The 21,962-nt window shown below is 42.7% G+C and overlaps 1 protein-coding gene across 1 annotated transcript in view; it reads right to left on the bottom strand.

Moving 5' to 3' along the window:
* Window positions 1–644: 644 nt before the first annotated feature.
* The window catches only part of LOC105006415 (protein NDRG2), a 27,206-nt gene continuing 5,888 nt past the window's right edge, over window positions 645–21,962 (bottom strand). The window contains exons 2-16 of the mRNA XM_020043251.3: window positions 11,246–11,339; window positions 10,588–10,629; window positions 10,322–10,427; window positions 8,037–8,157; window positions 6,595–6,657; window positions 6,253–6,313; window positions 5,851–5,937; window positions 5,470–5,526; window positions 5,228–5,331; window positions 4,990–5,028; window positions 4,824–4,875; window positions 4,635–4,682; window positions 4,481–4,516; window positions 3,175–3,226; window positions 645–2,754 (exon numbers count right to left, since the gene is read on the bottom strand). Coding sequence (XP_019898810.2) covers window positions 2,543–2,754; window positions 3,175–3,226; window positions 4,481–4,516; window positions 4,635–4,682; window positions 4,824–4,875; window positions 4,990–5,028; window positions 5,228–5,331; window positions 5,470–5,526; window positions 5,851–5,937; window positions 6,253–6,313; window positions 6,595–6,657; window positions 8,037–8,157; window positions 10,322–10,427; window positions 10,588–10,629; window positions 11,246–11,320 — 1,155 coding nt within the window. The 5' untranslated portion in view covers window positions 11,321–11,339 and the 3' untranslated portion in view covers window positions 645–2,542. The remainder of the gene's footprint in view (window positions 2,755–3,174; window positions 3,227–4,480; window positions 4,517–4,634; window positions 4,683–4,823; window positions 4,876–4,989; window positions 5,029–5,227; window positions 5,332–5,469; window positions 5,527–5,850; window positions 5,938–6,252; window positions 6,314–6,594; window positions 6,658–8,036; window positions 8,158–10,321; window positions 10,428–10,587; window positions 10,630–11,245; window positions 11,340–21,962) is intronic.

Raw genomic sequence — 21,962 nt, 5'->3', positions numbered from 1 at the left:
GGCATCTCTAAAAGTCACTAGGAACAAATTCATCCTTTTAACCACACCCATGTCTTCATCAACAAAATTCACTTTTTTTGTGACTTATCCTCAGAATGTTCATCATCAATGATCCAAACAGCTCTACTGTCAGTAACTTAGTTAGGGGGAGCTATAAAGGGAGTTGTAAATAATTGTAATAGTTTTCATTAGAATTAGACACATGAACTACAACTCCAAAGAGTTAGGTTTATGTCTTGCATTTTAAAAAATGAATATCTGACAGTTTAAATACGTCATGTTAATGATTGCACGCATCTACAGAAACCAATACACAAACACAGACACAAACTGCACGCAAACACATACACACTCCCAGAAATATAAACACAGCTCTCCAAGTGTTTTCTGTAACTGGGTCATGAAAGTTCATTCAATCCATTGGTTTGACATATTAAATGTGTAGCTTTTGACCAGGTTTTTTCCTGTTTAAATCACAAATTACAATTTAAAGTGTAATTTCATTAAAATTGTATTACAATCCTAACAAACCAATGAGCTTTTCTTTTTAGTCTTTGTGGGATGCCTCCGGCAACCCATACTGTTTGGTAATGGGCTTCAAATGTCATAAATCAAAGATATTTTTTGAGCTTTGTTATTATTAGCCAGTAAATATGCAGAAAACTGGCATTTGGTTAGTCATTTACTGGGAAACATAAACATTTTAATGAACAGCGCTTTCATACAGCTGAATATGCTAATTTGAAGCAGAGGGGGCCAGTCAATCATAGGGACCTTTTTAACATGTGGTACATGTTCTAACTGTGCCATGTACACAGATATCAATTCCATTAGTAGGATTTGAGGAATATATAGTCAGGCCTTTAGATAAGGGACGTGGCTATTTCCTGTTGGCAGCATAGGGGCTGGTTCATTGTCAGTCCTTTAAATAGTGCTAAGAAGGTATGAGAGCACACACACACACACACACTTGCACGTAAACACAAACACACACCTAAGCAATGCCATTGTAATGTCTCACTCACACTCACGACTTTAAACATTATCTAAATATTCCAGTCTAGTACCTCCCACTCCATATAGCTCCTACTTCAGAAAGACCACCACGCTATTGGCGCTCTCACCTGTCAGTCATGACCAGTGCATCACTTCAGGTATGTGCAACACCGACGCGTCAAGCCACGGAACAACATACAGTATGTTAGTTCAGGAAGGTATCATATCTGTTGGATTAAGACTCAAGTAGGTTAGTAGTATCTCATAGGAGGTATATGTCTATGTAGGCCAGGGTAAGGCTGTCAGCCCCATAGGAAAACACAGTGAACCCACATGGTAGAGTCTGGGACTGCCAGCAGTATCGGAAGCACTGTTACTGATTAACTGCTATAGGTGTTTGTTTACTAGGACAATTTCATGCTTCATCCCCCATCCTCACTCTCGCTATACCTCACCTATCGGCTTAATCAGAAACGCACACATCCCAAAAACTCATCTTTGCAATTCAAAGGAAAAGAAAACATCCAGTATATTCACATTTGCTGAAATCCAATCAGGCATGCATTTACTTCAGAGAGTCAAATCCCAAAATACACCCCCAACCCACCCACCCTAACTACAACTAGTCACAAAGTCGACCAATGAAATCTGCTTGGCAACAGCGAGTGGGAAGCAGATTCTCATTAGCTGTTGCTATGGTTAATGATCATGTGTCCAATGAGAAGCCCCATCCCTTCACCAAGACAAGTTGTAAAAAAACTAAATTAAAAAAGACACCGAAAACAAGATTAAAACAGGTTGACAGACACATCTTTTTATTTAAAGTATTCCTGTTATATTTATTATCCCCCTATTCTATTTTATATTATTTCAAACTTAAAAATTAAAGATAAACAACGTTATAATATTACTAAAACATCATTGTCATTATTACTCTGCATTAATATAATTTTCATCTTTCTCATTATCCTAATCATTACTACAGGTTAACACTTATATGAGGCCCCTCCCACTCTCTAAGGTAAAGGGCTTTATTGGCTAAAAGCGTTTCCACTGTGGGAGGGAGGGGACTGGCCAAACCATCTGAAACACACCTACATTCCCTTTATTGTTCCCTTTATTACATTCCCGTTTTTGTTTTGTTTTGTTTATCCGTTCCCTCTATTGTTTGTTGTCTGGGTGTAGAGACGAATAGACCAGGTTGAGGTGAATTGTGGAGGACAGGCTATTAGTGTCTTTGTCTTTCATTTCCCCTCCGCTCCTCTACCTCTCCTTTAAGCCACTTTCCCGTAAGTCTCTCTTCCGTTCGGTCTCTGGCGCTCTCTGTTCACCCTTTTAGCTAGACTGAGGCAACGACAGGGATAAGTGACGCGGGACTGGATTAGTGACAAACGCCTTCCCATTTCATCCAAAACTCTCACCCCCCATCCTCAACCAATCACCCATGCGTCTCTCTTTCCACTCCTCTACTTATACCTCTCTCTCTCTCTCTCTCTCCATCCATCCCTCGCTCTCTACATTCCTCTCACTGCCCCCTTTTCTCCCTTCAGCAGGACACCTCCATGGTTTTGGAGGGGCTGGAAGACCCCTGCCCCCCCTGGGAGCTCTGAGACAGGGTGCGAGAGCGCTCGCGCATCAGCCCGCCCTGGGAGCTCTGAGACAAGGTGCGAGAGCGCACGCGGTCTCCCTCCATGGAGTAGATGGAGGACAGGGAGGCGGTGCGTGAGCGGGAGAGACGGGTCATGACGGACGACGCCACTATGGGAAAGGTTGAAAGAAGGGGGGGGGGGGTGAGGGAAGGGAGAGAAAGAAAAGGGGGGAGAGATCAAGAAGGAGAGAAGGTTATTTGACTTTAGTATCTTATTACGTTAGAGCAGTGTTTCCCAATCCGGGTCCTTGGGACCCAAAGGGGTGCATGTTTTTGTGTTTGCCCTAGCACTCACAAAGCTGTTTCAAATGTTGCCCTGCCACCTACACACTTGTTTGATGTAATCAACCCATCATCAAGTCTTTCATTTGAATCAGGTGTGTGAGAGCTAGGGCAAAAACAAAAAAGTGAACCCCTTTGGGTCTCAAGGACAACGATTAGGAAACACTGCTTTAGAGACTCTTACATGCAGAGAAAGAGTTGCGTAATCAGTTGTCATTCCAACAGAATACAAGCAGAAGTAAACTTACTGTAGCCCATCCCCTGGACGAAGTACTTGAAAGCCTCTGTCAGTTTGCTAGGCTGGAAAACGACATAGAAGATACATTATATGATATCATGTCTAAATACATGTGGTGTTGTGTAACTGGACAGTAACAAGTTCAGTGGATATAAAAAGTCTACACACCCCTGTTAAAATGCCAGGTTCTTGTGATGTAAAAGAATGAGACAGATAAATCATGTCAGAACTTTTTCCACCTTTAATGTGACCTATAATGTGAACAATTCAGTTGAAAAACAAACTGAAATCTTTGAGGAAAAAATAAATAAATAATAAAAACTCACAATAACCCTGGTTGCATAAGTGTGCACACCCTTAAACTAATACTTTGTTGAAGCACCTTTTGATTTTATTAATAAATTATGGCCAGTAATAAATTAGTAATAAATTATGGCCAAAAAGTTCAACCTTTGTTTTTTCAGACCATAACACATTTTCCTATGTGCTTTTGGGTGATTTGATGTTTGTTTTTGCAAACTTCAGCTGGGCTTGTGTGTTTTTCTTTGTAAGAAAAGGCTTCTGTCTTGCCATCCTACCCCATAGCCCATTCATATGAAGAATACAGGAGATTGTTGTCACATGTAGCACACAGCCAGTACTTGCCAGAAATTCCTGCAGTTCCTTTAATGTTGCTGTAGGCCTCTTGGAAGCCTCCTTGACCAGTTTTCTTCTCGTCAATTTTAGAGGGACGTCCAGTTCTTGGTAATGTCTCTGTTGTGCCATATTTTGATGATAACTGTCTTCACTGTGTTCCATGATATATCTAATGCTTTGGAAATAATTTTGTCCCCATCTTCTGACTGATATCTTTCAACAATGAGATCCCTCTGATGCTTTGGAAGGTCTCTGTGGACCATGGCTTTTGCTCTGAGATGCAACTAAGAAAATGTCAGGAAAATCCTACTAAAGCTGAACTTTATTTGTTATCAGAGTCACTTTAAATGATGGCAGGTGTGTAATGACTTCTATTTAACATGAGAAGTCTATTAGTTTGAATGTGATTGGTTAATTCTGAAGACAGCCACATCCCCAGTTATAAGAGGGTGTGCACACTTATGCAACCAGGTTATTGTAAGGTTTTTATTTTATATTTTTACCCCTTGAAGATTTCAGTTTGTTTTTCAATTGAATTGTTCACATTATAGGTCACGTTAAAGGTGGAAAAAGTTCTGACATGATTTATCTTTGTCTCATTCTTTTACATCACAAAAACCTGGCATTTTAACAGGGGTGTGTAGACTTTTTATATCCACAGTATGTGTAAAATATGTTACCTGGGTGAGCTGTGGAAGACCCCCAGCATCGGCCATCTGAGGGAGAAGAAGATGAAGAAGATGTAATGTTTGAATTGACAGCAAAGTTACTGACAGCAGAGATACGAAATGGCAACCACATGTCAGACCAAAGACTCGAGTGGAAATTGATCACCTTGAGGAATGAGGTTGTTGTTGGGTTCAGTTTGCTGTTGCACTCCATCTAGTGGACAAGGAGGGAAAAACAAATAAGTCCTCACCATTAGTCATCAGCCACATCATTCATTACATTCATTATGCTCTGTATACAAGGGTTCAAGAAGGGGGTCCATCACTGAAGGTATAATGTATGTGGTTGTCTTACAGCAGCCTCTTCATACGGTGCCTGATCCCCAACCACCAGCATCACAGGACACCTGAGAGACAGACACAGAAAACGGGGATGTGATAGTATCTAAATACTACGCAGCCAGTGAGAGACATGTTCCATTCTACTGTTGGGGCTGATAGGCAGATGTTAAATGGCTCACTTGAAGTTGTTGTTGCGTTCCACGGGAAGTTCGCTGCGGCTGAAACGCATAGGAGGAATGGGAGGTTAGATAGTGGTTGTCATTTTTTCACCCCCCCCCCGTTTCGTGGTGTCCGATTCTTTCTCGACTATGGCTTCGCCTGGTCGGGGCCCCTTCAGGCGGGGCCAGGGGAGTTGAAGGTCAGGTCGTGGGAGGTTCGGATTGTGTGCCGTGTGCATTTGTATGTGCGCTGGTGTACCTGATGTAGCTCTTCCAGAAGAGCTCGATGTTGGAAAAGTTGGGGGCTTTGGAGATGCGTTCTCTGTGTGACTTCACCAGGTCTCCATTTTCGGATATTTCCTCCTACAAACCAAAACAGATATTATACAACAGCCATCCTCACTGTGTCATGTATTATACGGTATAATGTGTAATCATACAGATAAAGGGACAGTTATAAAACACACCCAGCCATGTAACACACAAGTAACACACACACACCCTACTGAATAGATGACTCAAGATCTGCTCTGTAAGTGAGGACGTCAGCATACTGATCTGCAGACAGAGAAAGGAAAGGATAGAGAGAAGAGATAGAAGGATATTGAGGAGAAAGATGGACAGAAGAGTGAGAGGGAGAGAGAGGATAGAGAATATAAATATATGTATACAGAAAAATCAATCCCACCTCAGTTAAAACCAGCTCTTTCTAGTAGTTAATTCATTTCAACAAGGATGACTCATGCAGTCACTTCGTCCTACTAATGTTTCCTAAGTGCATGCTGACGTTTTCCTCATGGGCGACCGCAGCGGGAACCAAACCGACAACCGTTGCGGCAGTAAGCAGCCTGTTGCCTTTAAATGTATTGAAGAGACAGTAACCTTGTGGGCAGCCCAGTCGATCCACCCTCTGGCTTCGGGGTCGATGTTGATGAGAACGAGACCTTCAACAGAGTCTGGGTGGGCCATCTGAGAGCAGGCAAGGGAGTTAGGAAGTTAGACTGTGCATCGGGGGAAGGGAACTTGAATAACTGTCTCATTGTTGTGTCCCACCAACGCACTGCTTGGACTGCACCTTTGTGGACCTGGAGGAATAGGCTCCCTGTATTTGAGTTCTTTCAGTAACAGCAGGTTTGTACTAACCTCTGTTCATTCGAAGCACGTACTGATGCCAACAGATCCCATTAGAGACATTACCAGGATTTCATAATGTGATTTATCACAGGGCAGCTGTTGGAAGTGAAAAAGGCTCCGTAACAGGATGAGGGGAAATCCGACACTCACTGTAAAACTGGAGAGAATGTAAGCACCAGCTCCCACTCCCATTCCGATAACAGAACGGAAACTAGGAAAAGAGAGGGAGAAAAGAGCTTGAGTCCAACCTGGATTACCGCATAAGGCAATTCATTTTGCAGTTAAAAAAAGTTAAATGCAGACATGATGATAAGTATAGAGAAAACCTGAAGAAGCAATATGTACACATAAGACATTACAAGCAAAGCTGAGTGTATGAATTTAGATTTTTGACTGTAACAAAGCTGTACTTAGACTTGCATTTTAATGCAGTAATTTATTTATTTTTCGTTATAAAATAATAAACAGCATGTAGCAACATGTGTGACTCACTTGAAATAAGTCAGGACTGCAGGGATCATCTCAGCAAGCTGATCCATTGATGGATACTGGTACCTAAAACACATGAACGGTAACAAATGGTTAAATGCAGACTCACACAAAATGTACCCTTCAAACACACCCTGTAATCCACAAACACACACCGTACCCCACAAACACACACCGTACCCCACAAAGACACACCGTACCCCACAAACACACACTGTACCCCTGAAATACACACCGTACCCAGCAAACACACACCATACCCCTCAAACACACTGTACTCCACAAAAACACACTGTATCCCACAAACACACACCACACCCCTGAAACACATACCGTATCCATAAACACAAAGCTCACCCCTCAAACACATACCGTGCCCCACAGACACATAGCTTAACCCAAAGAAACAGAGCTTATTCCTCAAACACACACTGTGCCCCTAAAACACACACTGTACCCCACAAACACACACTGTACCCCTCAAACACACACTGTACCCCTCAAACACACACTGTACCCCACAAACACACACTGTACCCCTCAAACACACACTGTACCCCACACCCACTGTACCCCTCAAACACACACTGTACCCCTCAAACACACACTGTACCCCTCAAACACACACTGTACCCCACACACACTGTACCCCTCAAACACACACTGTACCCCTCAAACACACGTCTTACCCCACAAACACACACTGTACCCCTGAAATACAAACCGTACCCCACAAACACACACCGTACCCCTCAAACACACACTGTACCCCACACACACTGTACCCCTCAAACACACACTGTACCCCTCAAACACACGCCTTACCCCACAAACACACACTGTACCCCTGAAATACAAACCGTACCCCACAAACACACACCGTACCCCTCAAACACACACCGTACCCCACAAACACACACCATACCCCACAAATACAAACCGTACCTCACAAATACACACGGTACCTCACAAACACACACTGTACCCCTCAAACACACACCATACTCCACAAACACATAGCTTAATCCACAAACACACTGCTTATCCCACAAACACACACTGTACCCCTCAAACACACACCATTCTCCACAAACACATAGCTTAATCCACAAACACACTGCTTATCCCACAAACACACACTGTACCCTTCAAGCACACACCATACTCCACAAACACATAGCTTAATCCACAAACACACTGCTTATCCCACAAACACACACTGTACCCCTCAAACACACACCATACTCCACAAACACATAGCTTAATCCACAAACACACTGCTTATCCCACAAACACACACTGTACCCCTCAAACACACACCATACTCCACAAACACATAGCTTAATCCACAAACACACTGCTTATCCCACAAACACACACTGTACCCCACAAACACACACTGTACCCCACAAACACACACTGTACCCCTCAAACACACGCCTTACCCCATGGGATAGGCCGAGGCTCCCTCCTCCTGGCCAGGGGCATCAATGTGGACCCGGGTGAAGTTCTTCACTATTTCCTGCATCTCGTCAAACTCAAACAGAGGAGAGAAGCAGCTTTTACCTGGGAGAGATTGGTAAGAATGGTGAGAAAATTAAATTTCACGTTGCAAATGTCACAGAGAAAAAAAAGGGTTTGAGTGTTTAAAAACCCTTAATTTGGGTCAGAAATCCCACGAACACTTTTTCACACAAAGAGGTCAACACTGAACCTTTCTCATTAGTTAATAGGCTGATGAAAAACTACATAAACTGTTTGGTAACAAGCACAACACCAAATGCATTGCTATACTGTCTTAAATGAACTATAACTATAATATTACTATATAGTATTTGATTAAAGTTAATGATCAAACACTTTAAAGCTATAATAACATCAAGCCCATCATCTATTCCATAGCAACCTATAACTACAGTTGTGCTCAAAGTTTGCATACCTTTGGAGAATTGGTAACTGCAACTTATTCTTTCCTTTCCAAAATGTCGAACAGGGAAGGTTTTGATTGAAGAACAGAAAGGTTAAAATTAAGAGACCACTTTAAAACTGAACGCTTCTGTTCCTCAAAACATTCCTTTTCAACTTTTATGGAAAGGAAACAAAAAGCTGCAGTGGTCTATTAATTTTTTCTGGAGCTGTATGTACCATTTGTAAAGAAAACATAAGTGAGCAGGCAAAACACACATTTATTTCTTATGGGATTCATATTCAAGTGTAGGTAATAAAAGAATGGCACAATCACAAAACAGAATATGGCAACAAAGAAAAAAATTAACTGACCCCTGTTCAAAAGTCTGCATACCCTTAGTTCTTAATACTGTGTATTGCCCCCTTTAGCATCAATGTTATGACCTACAGTTGAATGTGAATCCCATAAGAAATAAAATACATTAATGTTTTCTTTGCAAATTGTGCATATATTACCAATTCTCCAAGGTTATGCAAACTTTTGAGCACAGCTGTATGCGCCACCATACCCTCACAGATGCTGGCTTTTGAACTGTGTGCTGTTAACAAGCCGGATGGTCCCTCTCTTCTTTAGCCCGGGGGACACATTATCCATGATTCCCAATAATATGTTGATTAATCAGACCACAGGACAGTTTTCCACTTCACGTCTGTTCATCTAAAATGAGCTTGGGCCCAGAGAAGGTGCTGGTATTTCTTGATGTTGTTTATGTTTGGTTTCTTCTTTGCATGGAAGAGTATTAACTTGCAATTGTGGATGTGGCAACATACTGTGTTCACAGAAGTGTTTTGGAAGGGTTCCTGAGCCCAAGCAGTGATTTCCACTACGTGTCTGTTTTTAATGCTGTGTCGCCACAGGGCTCGAAGATCACATCCATCCAGTATTGGTTTACGGCCTTGTCCCTTTTTCGGATATAGAGATTACTCCAAATTCTCTGAATCTTTTAATGATATTGTGTACCGTATATGAAGATATCCCCACATTCTTTGCCATTTTACATTGTGATATGTTATTCTTGAACTGTGGCACTATTTGCCTGTGCTGTTGTTCACAGAGTGGTGAACCCCTCCCCATCCTCACTTCTGCCAGACCCATCCTCTCTGGAATTATTTTAATACCGAATCATGTTACTGACCTGTTGCCAATTTACCTAATTAGTTGTGTGATATTCCACCATGTGATGTTTTTAGCGTTACACAACCTTTCCAGTCGTTTGGTGCCTATGTTTAATCTTTTTTGAAATGCTGGCATCAAAGTGAGCATGTGTTTTTCAAGAAACAATAACATTTCTTAGATTCAACATTTTGTTAGGGGGAAACAGATTGACTACATGACTAGAGAAACAGATTGACTACATGACATGAGAAACAGACTACATGACTGAGGAAACAGATTGACTACATGACTGGAGAAACAGATTGACTACATGACAGGAGAAACAGATTGACTACATGACTAGAGAAACAGACTACATGACTAAGGAAACAGATTGACTATATGACAGGAGAAACAGATTGACTACATGACTAGAGAAACAGACTACATGACTAAGGAAACAGATTGACTACATGACTGGAGAAACAGATTGACTACATGACTGGAGAAACAGATTGACTACATGACAAGAGAAACAAATTGACTACATGACTGAGGAAACAGACTGACTACATGACTGAGGAAACAGATTGACTACATGACTAGAGAACCAGATAGACTGAAGAGATGAGAAGGAAAGACAGAAGGATGAAAAGAGCGACTCACTGTCCAGGCCAACGTCATGGATGGTGAGGATGGCCGGGCGGCGTGTTTTGGACGTTCCGTACAGAGTAACGTGGAGGACACCATGAGGAGTCTCAATACTGTGTTCCTGTTAGGGAGGGAGAGAAGGAGGGAGGGATGGGAGGAGAGTTGAGATACCAGCAAGAATACAGAGAAAATAACACATACAGTCACAAACGCGGACACGCAGGAACATGCATGCTGAACAATCATCCATGGATGAATACCAACAACAGAAACTGTCTTACCTGGCCCTGGTCCAAAAGTATCCGAGCTGCAGCTTCGACATCCTACAAACATGCATAAAAACCACAAAATTAAAAAGTCACCCATTTCAGGTGACAATTCCTACCTAGGAACGAAATGAGTATCTGCAGCCATTTGCAGGAAAAGGTCAAAGGTAGCTTAGTGCAGTTATTGACCAAGGCATGGGTTCAGTTCCCTCACATGTTCACTTCCACCACATAAAGTACTTGCACCTATTTAAATTTGAGTCAAGCCCTGACCTAGAATTAGCGCTGCACAAGCCCGTTTATTCTTTGAAACCGTGGTTCCTCATTGTAACCAGTAGGGGGCGGCACTTATAATGAATCTTAACCCTTCTCTCCAGGACTGTAATGACATCCAGGAGAAGCATCTCATCCAACACAGCCTCAGGGCTCAGACGTCAGCCACGCTGGGCCAGCCCAGCCCAGAAATCCCAAACACACACACACACGCGCATATAGAAACACAAGATAAATGCAAGCATCTGCCCCCACAAGTATATGGCCCGTTGAGATTTACTGTGACAGTGTGTATGTGTAAGGAGCTGGAGGATAAGGATTGTGTATATGTGTATGTGTGTCAGACAGAGTTGACGCGGTTGGGAGGACATTTATATAACGTTTGTGTACAGTCACTGACCTTTACAGGATCAGGCTGACCAGGAAGTAAAGGCTTCTCCTCTGTGATGGCGATCTCCTGCATCTCAGTTGTCATGGCTTCACTCGTTAACGTCCTAGAGATAATACATGTATACATAAATATCTGTTCTTATATGAAAGCATCTCTTTCCCGCTCTCTGTCTACTACACACACAAACATAAAGATGCTAACGCACACCAACTGGATTAGGAAAGTGTCAGGGTGTAATGCAATGTTATGAGCACCCATCTATGTGATGGGATAATACCGTCCATGTGATGAGATATTACCGTCCATGTGATGAGATATTACCGTCCATGTGATGAAATAATACCGTCCATGTGATGGGATAATACCATCCATGTGATGGGATAATACCGTCCATGTGATGGGATAATACCGTCCATGTGATGGGATAATACCGTCCATGTGATGGGATAACACCATCCATGTGATGAGATATTACCGTCCATGTGATGGGATAATACCATCCATGTGATGGGATAATACCGTCCATGTGATGGGATAACACCATCCATGTGATGGGATAACACCATCCATGTGATGAGATATTACCGTCCATGTGATGGGATAATACCGTCCATGTGATGGGATAATACCGTCCATGTGATGGGATAATACCGTCCATGTGATAGGATAATACCATCCATGTGATGAGATATTACCGTCCATGTGATGAGATAATACCGTCCATGTGATGGGATAATACCATCCATGTGATGAGATATTACCGTCCATGTGATGGGATATTACCATCCATGTGATTGCAAATTACCATCCATGAGATAGGTTGTCACCATTTATGTGGTAGGATAACCATTTGTAAAACAGACCCGCACATTGCTATGTCATGAATATCTTCAGTTTTTTCCCCAATTGACTATATTTCACTACAAAACCTGTATATTGAGTTATCGCCAGAGAACTGGCAACAATCTCTCGACATTGATCCGAGCCAAAGGGGTCAATATAAAACTTGCAACATTGTATCGATTAGTCTGGAGTCTGCTGTGCCTGTGAGTTAAGGACAGAAGAAGAGAAGGAAGACCTGTTCAGGTGTGTTATGAAGTTTCCACCCGATCTATTGGATAAATCATATTAGTCGATGTCGCCCTGTTATATAAAGTATGTGCATAGGAGTGTTGGGAAATATTTTATACATTGAGGAAGTGAACTATTGTCATTCACCAACAGCTAAGAATGAGAGACCACAAGAGGATGAGAGACTCCAAGCAGAGCAAAATTCTGTCGGTGGTACAGTAGCTGAAAAAGGTTGGGAACCACTGTGAGGAGGGTACTGTAGTAACTAACTGTATATAATAAAAAACATAAAGCTGGATTAGAGAGATATATGTAAAAATATAAAAAAACACATTAGCAATGGATGTAAAAGCTCAGCTCATTAACGGCACTCCAGGTTGGGACTCCCACAGTTCGCCGCTACGTGACTTGTGTTAAGTTCCCCTGATGGATTGCTGGTGCAGTGCTGTCTCTCCAGCAAAGCCATAGCGAGGAGGGCAGGGCGTGACAAAGCTAGATATCTTTCACTCCTGGCTTTAGCAAAGTGGCCACTTCTTGTCGCTGTCTGTGTGCCACATTATTTTTAATACCCCGCATGCATCAGTGCCAAATGTATGCAAAATACTTCCCCCTCGTCTTGAGGCAGAATAATGTGAGGTGTTGTGCTGTCAGCCGTGCGTCTTGGTCTGGTGAGCTAGGAAAAGGCAGCCCTTGTCAATCTGCCGACCTGCGACCACCACCCTATTCTGCCCAATGGGCGAGGCAGCCCTGAACACAAACACACACTCATACAGGCAGTCTAAATATCGCTCAACTCATCTGGGACCTTCGAGGTTCTATGGGGTTTGAAAGAAGTGAATTAAAAATGAAAGTTTGCTTAATAATTAACAGGGAAGAAGTGAGGAAGAAGGGAAGTGAGACGGCGTGACGGACAGACACACAGACATACAAACATAAGGGCAGAGACAAACGGACAGGGAGATTAGGTAAAAGGCAATGCATGAAATTATAATAAGATTTAGACACCTTATAGGGGGAATGGAACTGGACATGATTATTCATGGCAGTTTAACTGAACATTGACATCAGGGGAAACATTCAGAAACCAATAGCTTAACTTTCCCCTGTGTTCGTTTGTGTGTGTAGGATGTGTGTGTGTGTGTGTGTGTGTGTGAGGGGGTGTGTCTTTGTTTGTGTGTCTGTTTGGGGGTGTGCGCGTGCGTGTGTAGGGTTGTTTGTGTGTGGGGTTGTGTGCAGCTCCTAGGGATCTTGTGTCTGTGTCTCAAGGGAAAACGATTAGTTAGCCAAGAGCATCCCAGTGGCACACACCGTGCCCATCTGTCTCTGAAGTTGCCTTTTACTGAGGGACCATCCAATTTGAGTGACCTCACTGAGTGAAGTATTTGCCATCTGTTTTCAGTGAATCGAAGGACTGAGGTGGGGTATTAAATTGAGCTGACGATCACACAAACTAACACTTTGTTTACCTCCAGTGAAGCCTAGGCCAGCCACTCCAAAAAGCTACAGAGAAGCTAACTAGCTAATAGCCGACAAAATTTGTTTTAATGAAGCAAGAACCGCCTTGTTATGCCCGCAGTCAGAGCAGACGAGCAGCCCAGATGTGCTGTATGCTCAGTTGTCTAACATCAGTTTTAAAACTTTGCCACCGGTGTTTGGGTGACACATAGAGGAAGGTACTTGGGATATGATAGGTGGCGTGAATATCTCACAACATTCTTAGTGGCCAATGAAGGCCCTTGTTCGACAGGCCTCAACACCTTTTCCTATTGTGGGCACCAAATCTCTAAAAATTTACAGGAGCACTATCTGCGGAATAATTTTTGCTTTTTTAGGATTGTTTCTGCGACACATGTGTTGGAGGTGAACACATTCCACAGCCAACAACCATGACAGAGCTTGCAGACGCCAAACCTACCCCAAGGAGTCATTAAAGCGCGACTAGACATGGCAGCCCATTCTGACCTGGACCGCTGGCGACGCGGAGGCAGCCAACCACCGTGGCATGGTCAGTATGCCGCGACCACGATCTGAACACCTCGAAATAAGGACAGTTGTCACTAAACAACAATACAACAATTCACAGACCTCAGCTTGAAAAACACTGCTCTAGATTGTTGTTGTAGGCCTATTTCATTAGACGGGACGGAGAACGAACGGACAGAAACAAAGAGAAACCGTTAGGGGTTTTAAGGTTTCATTGTACAGACACAAAGAGACAGCATGACACAGCACATAGAGTAAGGTTGTATCAGGCAGTAGGCTGTGTGTGAACTTATCCTGACACCACTGTCATTAAGCAATGGCTGTGTTTCAGTGCCACAAAAGTATCCTCACAACTCGGTTTAAGTTTATTCCTGAGAAGTTCATGAACATTTTACTGAATTAGCACAGTGTGGTAATTCAGTCAGTTTACACGTCAGTTTACAAGGGCAATTACGATAGAGACAATAATCTGGTGCGCCCATATGGACAGGAGCTCTGTGCGACAACGGTGAGTGACATTGCATCACAGCACTATATCATGGGTCAATCAGCCACACTGGGTCATGTGTAATCTAGCGCCAGAGCTGGCTAGCTGTCGACAGTACAGGGTCAATGACAGAGTCGCGGGCCCTGCCAGTAAGATGGGCATGTGCATTAACTAAAATTATGTCTCATGTACTTCCCTCCGTTATTCACAACCTATATGCCCACCCATCACCCGCTACAGCACTCTCACCCTCCTCTTAAAGTCTCCTTCTCTTTCTCTCTACCGGTCAGTGAGTCAAACTGCACGTGTGTCACTCCATGTTAATGCACAGTGACAGAGAGAGTAAGAGTGAGATGGGGGGTGGTTGATTTTGCTCTAGCTATTATGGATGCTATTCAATAGCTGCTTCTGTTTTCATTCCTAAAGCGCTGGGCAGGCTGACACGCAAAATCAGCTTTAACAGACATCTCGCCGGGTTATTCTGTGTGCACAGGCTTTACATATCTACTTCAGCGGAGTAGTCAGCGCTGCTGCAAAGTTCATTTGTTCATTTGGAAATGACGGGGTTTAGGTCAGAAGGCATGGTTCAGGTGGGTGCAACATTCAGAGCAGTATGGATAAACGTTGGGCACTAGATCTGATGCGATACTTCAGGCTATTTTCAAAACACACAATCTTATCTATGCTAATTCTTTCTAGCTGCTCCTGCTGTAATGTTCCACTCCTCTGAACGCAACCCAGGTGTGAGGCCTCACTGTTGCTCCAGTCAAAGACTCCAGTATGACTCCATAATAGAATTTAAATTGCTCCGCTTCTAGTGAGCTCCCACTGTTCCAACTCCTTTGAACTGCTATCTGTCAGCCTTGAGTCAGCAAGGAAATATGTCAACAACTTCCAGATCATTCTACCCCTAATGAATTTGACTGTTTGACTTTCATAACTGAGACTAGAACACCCAGAACGCACAGTGAGATCCTCCTGTGAAACCACATTAATGTGGGCAGGTCAGTGACCTGGAGGTTTGTCGTGTCCCTTCTAGGTGTGTTGATTTTGCGTTCGCCTTCAAATGTTCAAACATTGACTGACCAGAGAGTCCACTCCGCTCTGCACAACTGGTCAATAAGCCAGACAATATACCCCTGGCCTAGGCCATGGTCAACAAAGCACGATGAAAGCCTGTGAACTCTACAGCCCTCGAGGGCCACAGTCAGGGACATCTAGCGTAATAGCTTGCACAACACTCCTCACAAAATGGAATCGGAAAACACTGGAAACATTCTTTTTTCTCTCTATGAAATAAAACTCTTCGTAGTAGGTGAATCCCTGCAGGAGAATATCGGTGTTGGGTTGTCGGACATTTTGTTCTACGTACGTGTTATTTCAACTCATTACTCAGTGGCTTCGGGATATTCGGTCATTGATGTATAGCTTGCATGTTGCTGCTCACTGAGGTGTGTCCAGCACTGCTGTGTTTCTGTGCCGCGGACAACATGAAACAGCACCCGGCAGTGCTGAACCTCTCTGAGAGGCCAATCAGTCTCTAACATACCTGCAGTCTGACATGAGATTAATAAGTAGCAGTTCTTCCATCTAGATCTCTCTTTTTTGCTTTCTTTTGTTATACATGTTTTCCCTCTCTTTGTCCTATTTTCTTCCCAGAATTTTTCTAAATCAGATTTGTGACTATGGCCTGGTCTAATCACAGCAAAGCCCGGACGAGTCAAAAGATTGGGATATGCTTTTCGTTCAACTGCCCGCTTAACTGGGACACAGTCAGCTTGCGGTTACCAGGCCGGCAGCAAGGAGTCACTAGAGCTAGACGTGACGAGGCAACCATCACAGACCTTCCCTCCCCCAACCCGTACGGTGCTGGCCCAATTTGCAACGCCCTTAAAGAGAGTCCTTGCCACCATTATCATGGTGCAACCGCACAATTAACCAGGTTTTCAGTGACATGCCCGTGTTTTCCCCTTCACTACATCTGTCTGTCTCTCACACTCTCTCTCCCATTTTCTCTGTGTTCCTCTCTTATTAACCCTGTCCCCATACCCTCAACATCCCTCTTGATTCTCCCATTTTCTCTGTGTTCCTCTCTTATTAACCCTGTCCCCGTACCCTCAACATCCCTCTTGATTCTCTCCCTCATTCCTCTTTTCATCTTTCTCTCTCCATCCAAAAACAAGCGTCCAGTGAAAAGGGAAATGGGGTAAACAACCATGTTGGCAGGGGATCCCCTCTCACAGTCGGCCCCTAGCTCTGTTGAGCAGGCCCCAGACAAACAACACACGCGCACAAGCACGCACGTTAAGGGGAGTCTAAAAGTGGAATGTAAGCTAAAGGTTGAAATGATGTGTCACATGGTGTGTGTGTGTGTGTGTTCGAGTGTTTGCAACCTGAATCGGCGGCAAACTGCCAGTTATTCAGGGGTTAAATCCCAACAGAGTATAAAACTGCTGTAACTTTATAGTTGAAATCTCATAAAGTAATTGAAAAAAAATGTAATCTTAGGTGCTAAGAGGTTAAATACCTGATAAATATAATTATGTGCCAACGGGTTAAATACCTTATGAATAATAGTAAATATTTTTTTCCCACTGAGCTTTGTTTGGCCACTCAAAAGCTTCTGATCATGCGGCCTACAGGAATTCCATTTTCACAATATTATCACACCCAGCCCACACAACCACATACTGTACGTCCTGTGATTGAAACAACATTGACAATTATTGAAAATGGAAGAACTGGAAGACAAGGTTGTTCACTTCACCTACAGTACATGTTGTTACTGGCGTTAGTGTTCCGGCAACTATTATGTGGACCGTGAACTAGCAGCTCAGGTGTCTGTTCCATGTTCTAAATAGTCACATGACCAACTGATGTGTTATGGACCTTATCTATGTTTCCCACATTGTGCGTGTTTCAGTAATCGGTGTGTGTGTGCGTGCGTGCGTGCGTGAATGTGTCAGTAAAAATCAGCTTGGTTCTGAACAAGTATTCCTTTGAGAAGTGGCAAAACAGAGAGAGCAAAGAGAGAGAGGCAAGAGGACAGAGGCGAGAGAACAGAGAGCAAGAGTGAGAGGACAGAGAGGGGGGGGGGAGTAAAAAGGAGAAAATGTCTAAGGGAAAAGAAAGCGCAACTCTAGCCACCATGGAGATAATAAGAGGTGCCAAAGCTCGAATAGTTGTTTTTCTTCGCTCACCCTTCTCCTCATCGCTCTCTGCTCTCTCTTTCACCCGTGTGTTTCCCACGGGCAAGAGAAATCACACAGTAGATCGCCTATCTAAAGAAATATCCACCAATCTGTGTAAATACATAACCACTCGCCCACCTATGTGTACACATCTCTCACTACAAGGTTCGTTAATGCCCTGAAACGAGAAGCCTTTTCCCCCTCTGGCCACATAATCTATCCGTCCATCATGGCTGAACTGCTCTGTCGGCAAATCCACTCTTCATGCTGTTTTAGATTGATTTCATAAAGAGACCACAATGGAGAAACTGCTTATGAATATGACTCATAGTCCTTCACAGTGAATAAAATCGTGGTGAATGACACATACGTGCACACGCGCAAACGTGCATATACAAACGCGCATGAAAACGTACACGTAGGCACACACGCCGACACACCACCCCCCTACTCACATACACACCCACACACACAGATATGACCTTCACGCTAGGACAAATCGCTTGGCAGGAGTACATTTAGTGAACCAGGCGTGTGGCAGATATGACCAATAACTTCACGTGGTAGGGCTGCCAGATGGCCTGGCTGAACTCGGTTCTCAACGAGGAAGCGAAAAAAACACAGACATCAATCCAAAGTCTAGCCGGCAGTTAAAAGAGCATTTTGAGTCGACTTCCTACAAATCAAATGCATATCCCGGTTGAGTATAATGTAATAATGGTTTCCTATGAGGAGTCAACTATACCAAGTATTAACCATAACTGTAGTGAGAACCACAATTTAATTCAGTTATCTACAAATAAACTGTAGCCTACATCAGACTGTGGCAACAAAACATTTGAGAAATGCTCATGGGCATTCTGTTATATGTCCTTTACAGCCAGGCCATGTTAGTTATTGAATGCACATGAAAATCAATCAATTCCAGAGATGTCACTATGAACTAGTAGCACTGAAGCCTAGGACAGACCTGATGGGAAAGGAAAGTACTTGACTAACCCTAACCATAACCCTTACCCTATTCTTTTCATTACATTTGTGCATATGGCTTTACCTCACACAGTCTTGTTGCAGAGAGATGGCCCAGGTTAGAGTTAGGGTCCCATTTCTTTTACAGGAGCCTACAGGGCATCAACAGTGCAGATCACAAAGAGCGGTAATAAAAATATCTGGACATCCAACAGAGTATGAGACCAAATGTCAACCAAATGAATCAGAGATGTTCTCTTTCTAGAACGCTGCATTAAACTAGCAAAGTCAGCAATAACACTAGTTTCACTTCCCGATATATTTCAAGGAGTGTGTTCCCTCCAATGTTTAAGGAATTCATTCTAGACAACCTGGATAGTTGAGCAGTGTGATTAGAAGCAGAACGGCTTTGTAAGTGCTTTAGAAGACACATACAGTGGGGAGAACAAGTGTTTGATTTGGCAGGTTTTCCTACTTACAAAGCATGTAGAGGTCTGTAATGTTTATCATAGGTACTCTTCAACTGTGAGTGACAGAATCTAAAACTAAAATCCAGAAATTCACATTGTATGATTTTTAAGTAATTAATTAGCATTTTATTGCATTACATAACTATTTGATACATCAGAAAAGCAGAACTTAATATTTGGTACAGAAAACTTTGTTTGCAGTTACAAAGATCATATGTTTCCTGTAGTTCTTGACCAGGTTTGCACACACTGCAGCTGGGATTTTGGCCCACTCCTCCATACAGACCTTCTCCAGATCCTTCAGGTTTCAGGGCTGTCGCTGGGCAATATGGACTTTCAACTCCCTCCAAAGATTTTCTATTGGGTTCAGTTCTGGAGACTGGCTAGGCCACATCGACCCATCTTCAATGCTCTTACTGAGGGAAGGAGGTTGTTGGCCAAGATCTTGCGATACATGGCCCCATCCATCCTCCCCTCAATACGGTGCAGTCGTCCTGTCCCCTTTGCAGAAAAGTATCCCCAAAGAATGATGTTTCCACATCTATGCTTCACGGTTGGGATGGTGTTCTTGGGGTTGTACTCATCCTTCTTCATCCTCCAAACACGGCGAGTGGAGTTTAGACCAAAATGCTCTATTGTTGTCTCATCAGACCACATTACCTTCTCCCATTCGTCCTCTGGATCATCCAGATGGTCTTTGGCAAACTTCAGATGGGCCTGGACATGCACTGGCTTGAGCAGGGGGACCTTGCGTGCGCTGCAGGATTTTAATCCATGACGGCGTAGTGTGTTACTAATGGTTTTCTTTGAGACTGTGGTCCCAGCTCTCTTCAGGTCATTGACCAGGTCCTGCCGTGTAGTTCTGGGCTGATCCCTGACCTTCCTCATGATCATTGATGCCCCACGAGGTGAGATCTCACATGGAGCCCCAGACCGAGGGAGATTGACCGTCAACTTGAACTTCTTCCATTTTCTAAAAATGGCAAAAGTTGTTGCCTTCTCCCCAAGCTGCTTGCCAATTGTCCTGTAGCCCATCCCAGCCTTGTGCAGGTCTACAATTTTATGTCCTTACACAGCTCTCTGGTCTTGGCCATTGTGGAGAGGTTGGAGTCTGTATGATTGAGTGTGTGGACAGGTGTCTTTTACACAGGTAACGAGTTCAAACAGGTGCAGTTAATACAGGTAATGAGTGGAGAACAGGAGGGCTTCTTAAAGAAAAACAAACAGGTCTGTGAGAGACGGAATTCTTACTGGTTGGTAGGTGATCAAATTCTTATGTCATGCAATAAAATGCTAATTAATAATAAACAAGTCATACAAAGTGATTTACTGGGTTTTTGTGTACCTATGATAAAAATTACAGACCTCTACATGCTTTGTAAGTAGGAAAACCTGCAAAATCGGCAGTGTATCAAATACTTGTTCTCCGTACTGTACCTTGACATCAACAGTCCCAAATCAGCTCAGAAAGGCTGCAATGAAGCATTGCCTTAATTACAATTTGTATCAACAAAAATTGGTGGGGGTGGGGGGGTTAAAAGTAACAAAATAAATAATATGATATAACAAACAGAAAATACTATGCATGTAAGCTGTAATGAAAATGCCCCTACCAGTCCAGGAGCTGTCATATTTCAAATATTTACATCCTATGTAGGGGGCTGATAAATCCATTTGTCAATTAAATCTTGCTGGATTAATTGCTTTCATTTTAAAACTGCAACTCTTGAATCTTCTTCATCAGCCTATGGTTTTTGCCCAATGACCATTATGACTTTAAACAACATTTAGAATGACCATCAAACATTTGTTTAACGCCTGAAAAGAGCCATGATAGAATACATGTGTGGTGCAACTATAAAAACGCTAAAGTTTTGTTAGGTATTTAATGCACCGCCTTGACACATAACTGGTTTATATTTGGTACTGATCATTATCTGATCACTTAATTCAGTTAAAATGTGTTCAAACTAGATTAAAAGCAACTTTAAAAATCATCACAAGGATAACTGTGATATTTTCTATGACCCTGCAAACAAAGGAAATGTAGCTATAGATATGTGTTATCTAGAGCCAAACATGTTTAAATTACTTCATGTACACATAAAGTAATTTATATCGAAGCACATACTTTGTAAAGCCAATACTTCTTTAATGTTGTCCAGTATGAACAAGGTCTTTAAGCAGGATCCTCTAATTCCTACATTAATAAAAGATGAGGTAAATTAATTCAAATACTTTTTCATTATTTAGTTGGTCAACCAAGTCCTTCCATTTATGACCTGCACAATTATATTTGCCAACACAATCTTTACGGGGAGATTCTGTGATGTCTAGCTGAGATTCTAAGCTGGTGTTTTTATTCAATAAGTTTTTTTATATGTTGAAAATCAGTCTAAAAAAGAGTAGTCTGTTGAAAAAAAAGAGTAGTCTATCTGTCTGTCATTATTAACTAGAACTAACAACACTATATATTGTATATTATTAGTATTATTATCACTATTACTAGTATTTAGGCACACAGTTGCATGGGAAAGACTAACTGACAAGACTGT

This window comes from Esox lucius, chromosome 24 (genome assembly GCF_011004845.1).
Source record: "Esox lucius isolate fEsoLuc1 chromosome 24, fEsoLuc1.pri, whole genome shotgun sequence".
Taxonomy (NCBI): Eukaryota; Metazoa; Chordata; class Actinopteri; order Esociformes; family Esocidae; genus Esox; species Esox lucius.
This window is presented reverse-complemented; position numbering and strand designations above follow the sequence as displayed.